Genomic DNA, 12846 nt, shown 5'->3' with positions numbered 1-12846 from the left:
AATGGCACAAGAAGACGAACAAAAAACTATGTCAACAAAAAAATCTACTATGTTTCATAAAGATGTTAGGGGTGGTTTGGTAGGGTATATAAGAATAATGCTAAATAGAGTGTATTAATAATGCTTATATTAGTTATGCTTGCATTAATTATGCAAAGATTATTTCTTATACATTGTTTGGTTTGATTGGTTTGATGTATTAAAAATAACATGCATTTCATAATTTGTTTTAAAAATATTTATTTACAAAGATATCCTCCACAAGTATAGTGGAAAAGATGTAAAAAAGGGGTTTTTAGGGGCAATTGGGTCTTTAATCATGCTAATGCATGCATTATAACCCCTTGCATTACTAATATCATGGATTTCCATGTATTAGTAATACACGCCTCAATTCACAATAGAGTGTATAACTAAAAGGTTGAAAAAATGTACCAAACAAGATACTACTAATACACAGAGCTAATGCATGAATTATTTTTTTCTAATACACTCTACCAAATGACCCCCTAAAGTACACATGACAGTTGAAATGAAATTGAACTTGTAATGGCTGAGAAGATATTTCAGGGCATATGGATGGAGGAAACATCTAAATAAAAAAGTTCACAGTTTACAACCATACATCTTGCTGAAGGTTCATGGTTTAAGCTTCGAATACAAGCTATGGAAAACCAGAAGCAAAATTAAGCACCCCAGAGAAGAATGCAATGCTTTAATCTCCAAAAAGGGGCCTTGTCAACAATTATTTTGTGCATATCAGTACTCAACTAGCCAAGTAAAGTTCCATTTTTTATTTTAACTGTTTATGATTTTATGCATGGTTATTATTCTTTTGGTGCAGAAAAAATAAAATCCTAACGGCTAACAGTGTTTTACTTCCCCATAGTTATGCAGGCGTCTTGGATGCTATTATGCAGTACCACCAGCATGATATTTAAAGGAATAGAAAAAACTACTACATAAGTTTCTTATTTCAGTTATAACTCTAATAAAGTTATATCAGATCACTTCGGAGCAGGGGGAAATCATTATCCCTGAAATTGTACCACTACCAATCCTATTTCAACTCGGCCAGATGAAATGAGAGCATCAATCTGACATCCTCCAATAAAAGATTAACCAAGAATCAGGTATTAACACTAAAAATATTGCATTAAAAAAATTCACAAAACAAAGTCAGAAAGCTGTAGATAAATCAGAGCACTTGCACATTTTATGGATCTTCTAACCTTGATGTGACACAATCTCCCAGAATAACATAGTTCGACGGTGCTCTGGGCCTCCAGAATGTAAGGTTGTTAAGACGCCCATGTTCTGCAGAAGTGCAATAGATCAAACATCAAGATCTATCAAAAAATAGATTAACGAAAACAAACTTGTAAGAAATGGAGAAAAGAAACACCTCTGGGACAAACCCAAATTCTATCAAATTGAGTACAAGGCAACAAGGGATCAGCACTTCCAAAATGTAAAGCAGCGGTTGCCTGATTCTGCAAATTGAGTAGAAGGGAGACAACACCAAGAGAAAGGTGGGCACATATATCCGTTGACAATAAAGAAATATTTGTTTTATCCTTAACAGAAGTATATCCGCCAGATATATCAACTGGGTCAAGAATAATAAGACCAGAACCAGCCTCAACAGTTAAATCCTTCACAAGTCCCCGAATCCATGTATCATTTTCTTTTGCTGCATACCTGTTGCATCAAATCAATAAGTGTCTGGAAAATGAAGGAGATACATAACTATGTTGCTCAATGTGCTATTCGCATGTTCGCTACATTTAATCAGCTTCTCAGCATGCAAACCATAATGATAGAGTTAAGGTCAAGGTGAAACAAATGGTATGACATTAAAAGTGCCTGACGGTGTGCAGGAATGGAGAGAGACGAAAGAACACCCCATTCTTAGCATCAAAATCAGCTGTTGTCTGGATATAAATGCAAGTAAATAACTGGATCCCTATACTGATGATTTACTTCCTCATTATACGTACTACATTAGGGCAAACATCAAACTACCAATTAAAATATGATATATGATATGTTTAACTCAACCATTATCTCTGAATGGCCAAATTTTATCAGCCTCCAGTGATAACATACTCATACTTATTAAAAAAGAAAAACTGGAAAATAAAGATAGCTTTTAGTGACAAGGATCTTACATGAAATTAAGGTCCATTTTCGCCCGGAGGAGTTTCTCAGCATGAGCAAAGTCATCCAAAGATGATTTACTACTATCAAAAAAAGTGAACTCCGGAGAGACAACCTAAGAGAGGCAATATAACAATCAATCCATTATGCCTCAAACTAGAAAAAAAGTAAGAGCCAGAATGATATTGAAGAGTGTATTACACTGCAAACGAAATCAATGGAATACCAAGATAACAAGTTGAAGAAGAAGAATAAGTCCTACAGATAAACTATCCAACATGAATAGTATTTGTAGGGAATAAATTGAAATCAGATTACAAGGATCCAAACATCCATCCCCAACGATGTACTGTTTATGCCCGAAGGTGAGGATAAAAAGATGGAAAAACTTTTTATGTTGCTAAATTCCAGTAACTCAAACTCAAGTTGCTTTTCCATCTGGAGTTTGAGGGGGCATGCTAGATATTTAGTCCTCTTCTGAACATTACCCAGACACTGATCCAGAAAGTCTTCTTATTGATGCTATTTGACCATTGAATTTCCTGTCGCTATCCAACATGAATAGTGTTTGTAGGGAGTAAGTTGAAATTAGATTACAAGGATCCAAATATCCATCCCCAACAATGTACTATTTATGCCCCAAGGTGAGGATAAAAAGATGGAAAAACTTTTTATGTTGCTAAATTCCAGTAACTCAAACTCAAGTTGCTTTCCATCTGGAGTTTGAGGGGGCATGTTAGATATTTAGTCCCTCTTCTGAACATTACCCAGTCACTGATCCAGATAGTCTTCTTCTTGATGCTATTTAACCATTGAATTTCCTGTCACTGTTCCTAAGGAACAAAAATTCTCATGAATTCACCATAGCGCCAATATGCCATTATTTTGCATGGATCTCAACTGATCCACTACTCCTACTATGGCCCACACGCACAAGTTCGAATTGAACTTGTAAGATGGAGCAGATGGGCTCACACTTCTGTTCAAACTGGAGTCTAAACCTAGAATCTCCAGGATGTTATTCCTATGCTTCAATCACTCAACCATCCCACTGGCGAAGAGAATAAATAATATTGTGTGTCTAGATCCATTGAACTTAAATAGCTGAATATTGGAGAACACTACACAATATTCTCTCGAATACTGCAGAATATTATGCATTTATAGTAGAATACTTAACTTGCTAGAATTAGAGAATAAATACTTACTATATTGTACTAACTCAAGACTAAGGAACACTTCCTGTACATTGTTATTCAAGAAAGTCATTAAGAAGTTTCTTTTCTTTTCTCTCCTTTCACAGTTCTATATAAACAAAAAAAATTATAGGTCCTCTCACTCCATATGACCAAAATATCCCACAAAAGAATGTGTGAGTTTATGACCCTCAATCTTTTCTTTACAGCAGCCAAAGCACTAGCTGTGTGAGTCAACCTTGTATACTTAATGGGTAAAGAAATAGTTAGCATTAACAGCAAAGACTGACAGCCCTTGAATAAAATTAGCTAACAGATGGTTAAACCTATGAAATCTATTGACGATGCATTTTATCATTTTCATAAATCCATATCACTAGTAAGGCACACTGTTTCCCGTCTTCTAAAAAGTTCTAAAAAGGTACTCAAGCATTCTCATGTAAACGAACTACATCACATTTCCAATCGTTCATATACATCTACCCTTAACCGCACAGAAAAAGGAAAATAGTAATTTTAAGATCAATGCAATACCTGGTTATTAAAAAGATCAATGGGATATATTTTCCAGAAATGAGGTTGATTATAACCATAAAATAATACTTGCGAGAGTAGGAGCTCACATAATAAATTCAATTAAGATGCTAACAAGAAAAGAAGAACAAACTCAGTTGTCAGGTGGTAGGTCTTGAAGTTAGACAATGTTTGCTTTGTTTATTCATTTCTTGACTTTTTTGTTGTTGGGCACCCAATTGTATTCAGTATGTGCAAATGATGCTAATCATGAAATTATATCCGAAAGTACAACTAGTCTGGAAATATATAAACAAAGGCTAACACCATAATGCCATTCCCACAATTTACATATGAAGAAAAACAAAGATATATATTAGATCACAGAGAGAATTTTAAAATAATTGATTTACCTGGGCCTCAAAACTGTAACTTTGTACTTTATTTGATCCATTAGGGTCAAAGTCGGAAGCATCTGAGTTATACAACAATGCTTCCATGGACTTCATACTTTCATCATTGTCAGAATTACCGTCAGAAATCCTTACATCAACACCATCTTCTTGGCAGACCGAGTAGCTGCTTTCGTTGCTTAGGTAAGTATATCTCCTTAAAAGCAAGACATTCTGCAAAATACACATATTAAAGCCACGAGGTTATTTCACTGGACTAAGAGCTTTTCCATGACTACGAAGATGATCATGCACCTTCCATATTCACAAACGCAACAAGTCAACACACAAAAAAATATTTAAGTGCTGCATAATGGGTGCTCTCCAAATTGACATTATCCAAGCCAGTACTGAGGTAGAGTTGTTGGTACCTCAATTTTCACATTCACAAATCTCAGTTTCTTCCCACGACCAATAATGATAATATGTTGAATTCCCGATGAGTGAATCCCCTTCACTTCCACCTTATCAGTCAGGCGTATTGTTTTACCACAACCATCATAGGTGTATTCATCAATCCCTACAGCATCCGCAACTAGTTGTCTATTGGGAGACAATAATACTAAATCCTCTTTCTGCTCATAAAGAGGTGTGGAGAGGATTATGCTGTTACTTTTACTAATTGGATCATTCTTGGGATCCATGATCTCCTCTCTACCAGTCATTGCTCCCAAAGATGGCACAAAAAACTCACAAACAGATAGTAAGAAGTCTGGTACAACAAGAATACGAGGCTGCTGTATCCGTAGAACAAATGATTGGGATGCCAATCTCCATCTGCAGTCCATCACAACCATTGTTGAAGTTGGAAAGTCAACACCAGTTTCAGGAGAGTTCTGTCGATGAGCATCAATGCATGACCCAAGCATCAGCCTCATTTCAGCCTTTGTATCTGGGCGAATATCTAAAATAGAGAATTTTGGGATAGTAATGTAGAGATCAGCCTCCGATAATGATGTCATTCGGTACGACACCCAAAGATCTTCAAGCTGCAAAAGACAATGACTACAGTAAGGTAAAACGTGACATAGATACAAATTACAATTTACAATGATACAATGACCAAACAACAACTTGCTACTGAAAGAAAAACAGAAGAGAATGGGAGAGAAGACAGTAGCTAATTGTTAGACTATTTAGCTAATTGTTGGGACCATACATATCATAATTTAGTGTCTCATACAAAATGACTCACCGCAACATGAGCCAAGCATGACCCATCATGAGCGTCATTCCACAACTCCAACAAGGCATATCCCACTTCCACAGCCATTATAGTAACCGTTCGTGATAGGAGTATTTGACTGTTTACATTCACTTTATCAGCCAGCATTTTTATGGTATCTTTGGAAGCAGAAGTGCTGTTGCGGAAACTAGGTGGAAGTGTCGGACTCTCTGAGAAATTCATGTAGAAACAATCAAGAATGACATTATATTCTTTATCTGTCATCATTCCATGTAATAATCCAACCTGTTTGAAAGGTTCAGATAACATTAAGACTTGTAACATAAGGAATCAAACATCAGATACAAAATCCTACTTTAGGGCTCTTATGAAAATGAGGAAATAGCAAATGCTGAATCAAGAAACGTCTGCCCAGAAACAGCCAAATAATGGTAAACTGACTTGTATATAAAATAGCAAGCAAATATGAGCCACACATAAATATGTCATTCTACGAAAAAACAATAATAGTATACAATCTTAAGAATTAATATTTCACAGAAGGTACTATGAAACCACTTATAGAAAGGTTACTGACAGAATACAACCTTTACTTCCAGAACAAACGTTGGGACCTTCCTGAAAACATCTCGCAAACTGCGCCGAACATAAACATGAATATCTCTGCCTTCACGAATCATTGGTTTGCCTATACGTCCATTAATTCCCACGGCCATGTTAATCCCCAGAATCTGAATGTTAAAGAAGATTTTAGAAAGCGCTAATTTTTATTCCAGGATAGTTGACCAATAAAAGCAGAAATCAATTACCTCTGCATCAAGAATATCAAGATGGACAGCTGAAGGATCTTTTTCAGGAAATCCAAACCAACAAAATTCATTTTGGACACGCAGATGGCCAAGATCAAGTTGCATGAAACTGCACACAAAGGAAATATATTTGTCATTGCAAATTAACCGGGAGAAAATCAAGAAAACGAGTAAACAAAAGCCACAAGTGCTAAATCCAAGAGAAGTGAACCTTTGTACTTCATTCAAGCATACAAAGAATTTGCTAAAATTCTTTGGCTAACAAAGAGCCAAATATATGTTCAACAAAAAATGTCGGGATAAAAGATGAAGAAAAGAGCAAGCACCACTTTGTAGAACATAGTGACAATGGTCAGCTGAGAAATCTTCAATTCCTCTAACATCAAAATATGTATGAAAATATTTTACATGAACCTTATTCTTGCTTTCGTTAAAAAATATGCACACACAATTAGCCAGTCGATATGATAGAGAGAGCAACAACTCATGTTAGTCAGGACTCATGGAAGTACAAGGTGGGAAGAGATTGTTCAGTGAAGTTATTTTATCATAAGATTCTAGCGAGGAAGGAGTCGCATTTCCCATGCTTATCAGTTTGGATTCCTGGGACACCAAAAAAGGTATGCTTTCACTTGGTTGGCAGCAAGGGGTGTTAGATTGACAGTTGAAAATTTGAGAAAAAGGTGGATTGCATATGTCAACTGATGCTTCATGTGCAAATGTTCAGTTGAAGATGTGGACCGTTTCCTACTACACTGTGGCAACTCAGTTGTGGTATGAGATTTTGAGATGGTTCAGGAAGCAATGGGCTATGCCAAGCACAGAGAAAGAGGCACTCACCAACTGAACATTTAGAAAAAGGAAGAGAAGTCAAAGAGCCTGAGATATTGCCCTATTAGTACTCATGTGGCACCTGTGGAAGGAAAGAAATGGAGAGCTTATGATGGAGTATAGAATGACTATGTACATTTGAGAAATATTCCCATTCCTGGTTTCTTTTTAGTGCAACCATGAGGTTCCAGTGTATATTGAAGACTGGAGTGTAGTTATTAGATAATCATACTATATTGTGGTTTCTCTACTTTTGGTATACTGCTCATATACAGGTATATGTAAAGCTATTTAAGAAATAAAATTAGTAAAAAAATAGCCCAGGAAATAAATCATCGACCTTCAGTCCAACCAATTGGGAGAGAACCAATAGATTCATTTTAGGGACTTACCATTATTTATTAAAAATAAAAAATTACTTAACGAAAAAATGGTAGAGAGCATAAGACAACCAAAAGCAGTGAATAATCAAAAATACAGAAAAACTGGTAAAACAAACAGGAGTCATCTTCAGAAGAACAATGGTGTGTAAGGCTGATAAAGGAGCAAGAGTTATGTGCCTGTGAGATTTAAACATGGAGAAAAAGCTATAAATAAAAGTAACTCAGTTCGAAGGACTTAGTAGAGAGAAATAGACTTCAATTGGCTGAATTGAAGTGTCAGAATTATAAACTCAGAGACACTAAGCGTTGGGATTGTCAATACTAACCCTGAAGATGATCTTTTAAATGGCATTCTAATATTGATACCAGTGTGAGCCACAAATGCCACAACATTCGAACTTGAAATTGCTTAAGGAACAATTCAGTAATTTATCCATCAAAGAAATACATAAAGAATGGAATACCATAATTTCCTGAGCTTAACAAAAGGTATTCCCAACGGAAAGTCAGAACCTTGTCATAACTTCTTCGTTTTTTTTGGGGGGAGGGGGTTGTAGTGCCATAAATTTTTTAGGAGCTCTTGCCCGATAAAGCCAAAAATAATGAAAGAGAAAATGGCAAAACACTGCAAGATCATCATCCACAATTGCCCTGATCTTTGTAGCTCATACAATCATTGGGTCAAGCACGGTTCAGTTAGCTTAAGTACTCCAGGAATTAGTGATAAGGTGGCATATTGACGGATACTTGTAAGAAAAAGGTAATAAGCAAAAAAAAAAACATGTTGATATCAATGTACACAAAAAGTAGCAGCATCAGGCAATGAAGTCATTGTAAGAGTCCTAATTATCAAAGGTCACCGGTGTTTTGGTTCAGTAGTAAGAGCGCAATGATGATATGTGAGTTAGACGCACATCATGAGCTCGCGGGCTAAAAGCCTGGTATGTAAGTGGGAAAGGGTAGAGGAACAAGCCCATTTCAAGCAATTGTCGAGTCGTGCACCGCCTGACACTCGGGGATTTCTTGATCATCAACAAAACAGAAACAAAGAGTCCAAATTATCTAAAGCTATTGCACCAAATCACTTCCTATTTTAATGTGAGGCATCTCAGTTTCTAGCTTAATGCGAGGCATCTCAGTTTCTAGTTTAATGTGAGGCATCTCAGTTTCAAGGGGAAAAAACTCTTAATTGAGAAATTGAAAATGCAGACAAACCAGAGTTCGAATAACTTAATAGCTGGAAGATGACATTCAATGTTAGCATCCCAGTCTCCAGGACAGACAAACTCTAAATTGGAAAATGCATAAGATAGACAAGTTAAAGTTTGAATAATTAAAGAGAGCTGGTTAATGACTGACTCTTCACTTCTGGAATTCCTTGGGACAATTATTAGGGGGGTGTCGAGTGAAAGGTCCAGCTTTATTGCAGAGGCGCCATCAACCTCATATTTCTGAATCAACCATTCAATTCCCCCGACCTTATCAACAAGTTTAATGGCTTCCTCAGTATGGGGAGTGGCAAGCTCCATGAAATACGCAGTAATCTGCAGGTTAAGAAAAAGCACGAATCTGTCAATTCCTTTAAGAATCCGAAATTTTCATTCAGACATACACACCACAAAAGTACCCCCCCCCCCCATTGATTAAACAAATCCTAGCAGATACACACACAGAAAATACCTAACAACTCTTATCTTCTAACAGACATCCACCTGGGAAATTCTACAATGCATGATTTCTAATCCTGCTTGCATTCATAGTTCCTGCTTTAAAAAACTGAAGGAAAGAAAAATTGATGTAGCTCTTTTTAGTTCCTTGTGCAGTGCATGTTCACCTCTCAAATGAAGAACAATGATTGTTTTCTTTCGCATCTGTATTGAAAGAAGGCATTCCATATTTTTTACAGGTACACAATATCAGAAAACAAGTTTAATGAAATTGACAGTGAGAATATCCACAAATTTTTACTAGACCAAAGCCATCATCAAGAAATGCTAGGTCACAAAGAAGCAAAAGGAAAGAGCAAGTTAAATATGTTAAAAAAAAACAAAACACTTACCTCTTGAACAAATCTATAAAGAAAAACTATACGAACTGCTGAAAGCCGACCACGCAAGCTGTAGTCATATCCTTCATAATCATCATCTTCTGTACTATGAGACTTAAATACAAACTGAACCAGGGGAGAAACCATCTTAGTACAAAGTAATAAATATATATGTTAAAGAGATATAACAAAAGGGTAGCTGGGATGGAGCCCAAATTCAATATATATATATATATATATATTATTTAATCAACTAAATAAATTATTAGTAATGAAATGGTAAAATTGTCATGTAAAGAATTGGATAATGGGTCTAACTAAACCCCAAAAGCTAGCTCAAAAGGTGAGGATTCCCCAAGCCATCTAAAAGGGCCACCCATCCCATAACTGACTGATGTCGGACTTCTTCAACCCCCCTCCTCACATCCAGGCTTAGACATCTGGAGTGTCGGCAATTTTAATATGGACGCCCAACATCGTGAACAGGAATTGGGATGGCTCCTGCGAAATGGATCTTGGACCTAACTCAACACCAAAAGCTAGATCATGAGGTGAGGATTGCCCAAGCCACATATAAACAGACCACCCATCCCATAATTGACTGATGGGACTTCTTCAACAGGCCACATACAAGAGGTATACCCAAATGGAAGAAAACCTACAAAAGATATGATTCTCTACAAATGATACCCAATCTTCTATACAACAAGGAACTACATGGGTGCACCAAAAGAAAAGGGATCAAAGATTACCCCTCAACTGAGTAAAACTCATATCTACCCCTTCAAAGCACACACACACATATACACATATATATCAATTGGTGATTGTGAGAAATTACGTGAGAAATTGGACAACTGGCTTTCATCGATAAAAAAGCGGTAGTCTGAAATTTCTGTTCAGAAAATAACTGAATAACTGAATACCTGAATGAGTGATTCAGCCCCTTGATTGCGAATATCGCATAGCCAACCCCATCGCTGGTCTGAGCCAAGCGTTAGATCACATAGCCTGAAGTTCCCAAGGGTTCCTTCTATGGAGGTAGAACTTGGATGAACCTTGTTAGATATAAAAGTAAAATATCAAGACAATAAAAAGGCACAAATTCTAAAGCTGGAATCACATGGGTGGGAATCCAACAGAAATGTCTATGAATGACCAATCAGAATTCAATAGAGATAAAAAGCAATATGAATTTAATATCATGCAAGGGGCCCACCTTAATATCAAGAAGAAAACTTTCTTGCACAAACATAGCAAGCTGAGAACCATCCTCCTTATTGAGGAACACCGTAACACTGTTAACATTCATGTTTAGGACAAACACAACACGGTTTTTTCCATGACCAAGCAACCCTTTGACATGTGTTTGGCCCAGTTCTTCTGCTTTCTCTTTAATCACTGAAGATTCATCAGGATCTTTCGGGAGATCTTTACTAGTTACCATGTTATTTCCTGAACTCAGATCAAAGCCAAAATCGATCAAGGCAACGAGAGTAGGTCTGTTGCAAAAGAATTCCAGCTTGGACATACTAATACTCATCTGAAAATTTTTGAAGGGTAAAGCAACAGTTAAGTGAAGTTCGGTATAAGGAATCTGTCCAGCTTTTACTCCTCTTCAAGAAAGCAATGTTTAAGACAATTATGCTACCTGTGTATCTATGCCATCATAGTCAGGAGAATCAGGATGCCGTGTTGCAAATGTTAGAGAGACAAAATCAGAGTCATCAGACCCCAATGCCTCATAGAAAATATCACTAGAAAGACTTCTTCCCCTTGATAGCTCCTTCTCAGGGGTGGTAGCTTCAATAGAATCTGTAAAGGACAAGAAATCTGGCAACGCATCTTTGAAAATATCATCCTCATCAATAACCGTCAAAGGTGGTTCTTTCCCATGAGGTTCTAAGGGGTCAGAGCAGCTGGAAGCACCATGATCCATTAAAACAGAGCAAGCCAGATATTGGGGACCCGGACATAAAGAACCTTGAAGTTCATCCTTAATTTTCAAAGAGTGTAGTTTCATCTTAACTGCCAAGTCGCCTTCAGAATGCAATACACGCACCTGGTAAAGAATATAACTTCATTTAATGATCAATTTCTAACACAAAGATGCACAGTAGCAAATGATTTTCAGTTTAACTGGTCAAAGCTAAATTGTGAAGGGAGTTTCACAAGACAACATGTGAAACTAAATTATCAACGGGGTTGTAAATTCCACATACAAATTAAATTACCTACAAAATAAGTATCTGTACATAGAAAAGGGTTATCGTCCAACATGAACATGAGTAAAGTCCACTACACTGGAGTCTCTACTGAATACATAACATGCAGAGTAGTGGTCTCTCAGACATGCACGAACAAAGACTATTGCAGTCAATACAATAGAGTTACAAATCTTAATAACATTATCCCGTTCCTTTATTTCACAAACCCCTTATGTTCCAGCTGGGAATTTTGACTTTTATCCAGAAGAAGAATGGCATTTCCTTCTCCTAGACTTCGTTTCTCCCCCATCATAATTCACCATGCATATCAGCTTTTTAGCCTCAGTTTCGCACTCTACTTTTTAGTTTTTTTATCTCCCCTTCTCATAGCTTGTTATTTTTTTATTCAAGTTGTCTCCTCTGCTACATCCTCAGGATCATGTCAAGAACTTCATGTTCAAACCTACTATAACTCCAAAAGTCTTGCATGCTTTAACCAACTTGGTCCACTTGGATGTCTCGATTACCGTCGAATTATGTATCCTCTGAACACCGATATTGTACCAGGGAAGAGAAAAGCAGTCGCCGCAGGAATGCAATGAGTACCAAATTGCAAGAGACATCAAAGAGATCTCCACAAGCATCTCCGATCATTTTGAACAGCTTGAAACACCACAGATGAGCCGACAGACCAATCACATTCACAACCACGAATCTTCCCTTCTCTGATTAAAGCAACCAGCTTTCTAACACAATCTATCAAGCAGAAGATAGTTTCCCCCAACCACCTTGAGTCCTTTCCCAACACCCACAAGGCTACCCTTGCTGGCGAAACGAAAAACAAAAGTTTCATCCCCCATCCCTGAAACTTTCGGCCTGTCAGTAGCCCATTCAATAATCATCTCCCTGTTACCAACCTTGTTCTCATATCTCCCAACCAACCAAATCTTCAGAAACTCCTTTCTTGCCTCGATATGCATCCCTGAAAGCCTGAAAGTGAGCTCAAAGCCTTTGTCAGTTCTCTCACTGTCCCTCTAAGGTCAAAGCTGGACACTCTAGGGA

General features: G+C 37.0%; 1 protein-coding gene across 1 annotated transcript in view; it reads right to left on the bottom strand.

Moving 5' to 3' along the window:
* Window positions 1-12846, bottom strand: part of LOC125824878 (uncharacterized) — a 76650-nt gene that overhangs the window by 21624 nt on the left and 42180 nt on the right. Inside the window, exons 26-38 of the mRNA XM_049504225.1 lie at window positions 11229-11639; window positions 10797-11120; window positions 10504-10635; window positions 9590-9703; window positions 8890-9074; window positions 6317-6425; window positions 6095-6238; window positions 5517-5792; window positions 4693-5310; window positions 4283-4495; window positions 2172-2275; window positions 1406-1701; window positions 1233-1317 (exon numbers count right to left, since the gene is read on the bottom strand). Coding sequence (XP_049360182.1) covers window positions 1233-1317; window positions 1406-1701; window positions 2172-2275; window positions 4283-4495; window positions 4693-5310; window positions 5517-5792; window positions 6095-6238; window positions 6317-6425; window positions 8890-9074; window positions 9590-9703; window positions 10504-10635; window positions 10797-11120; window positions 11229-11639 — 3011 coding nt within the window. The remainder of the gene's footprint in view (window positions 1-1232; window positions 1318-1405; window positions 1702-2171; window positions 2276-4282; window positions 4496-4692; window positions 5311-5516; window positions 5793-6094; window positions 6239-6316; window positions 6426-8889; window positions 9075-9589; window positions 9704-10503; window positions 10636-10796; window positions 11121-11228; window positions 11640-12846) is intronic.

Source organism: Solanum verrucosum, unplaced genomic scaffold (assembly GCF_900185275.1).
Source record: "Solanum verrucosum unplaced genomic scaffold, falcon-dt-bn FXZP01000125.1, whole genome shotgun sequence".
Classification (NCBI taxonomy): domain Eukaryota; kingdom Viridiplantae; phylum Streptophyta; class Magnoliopsida; order Solanales; family Solanaceae; genus Solanum; species Solanum verrucosum.
This window is presented reverse-complemented; position numbering and strand designations above follow the sequence as displayed.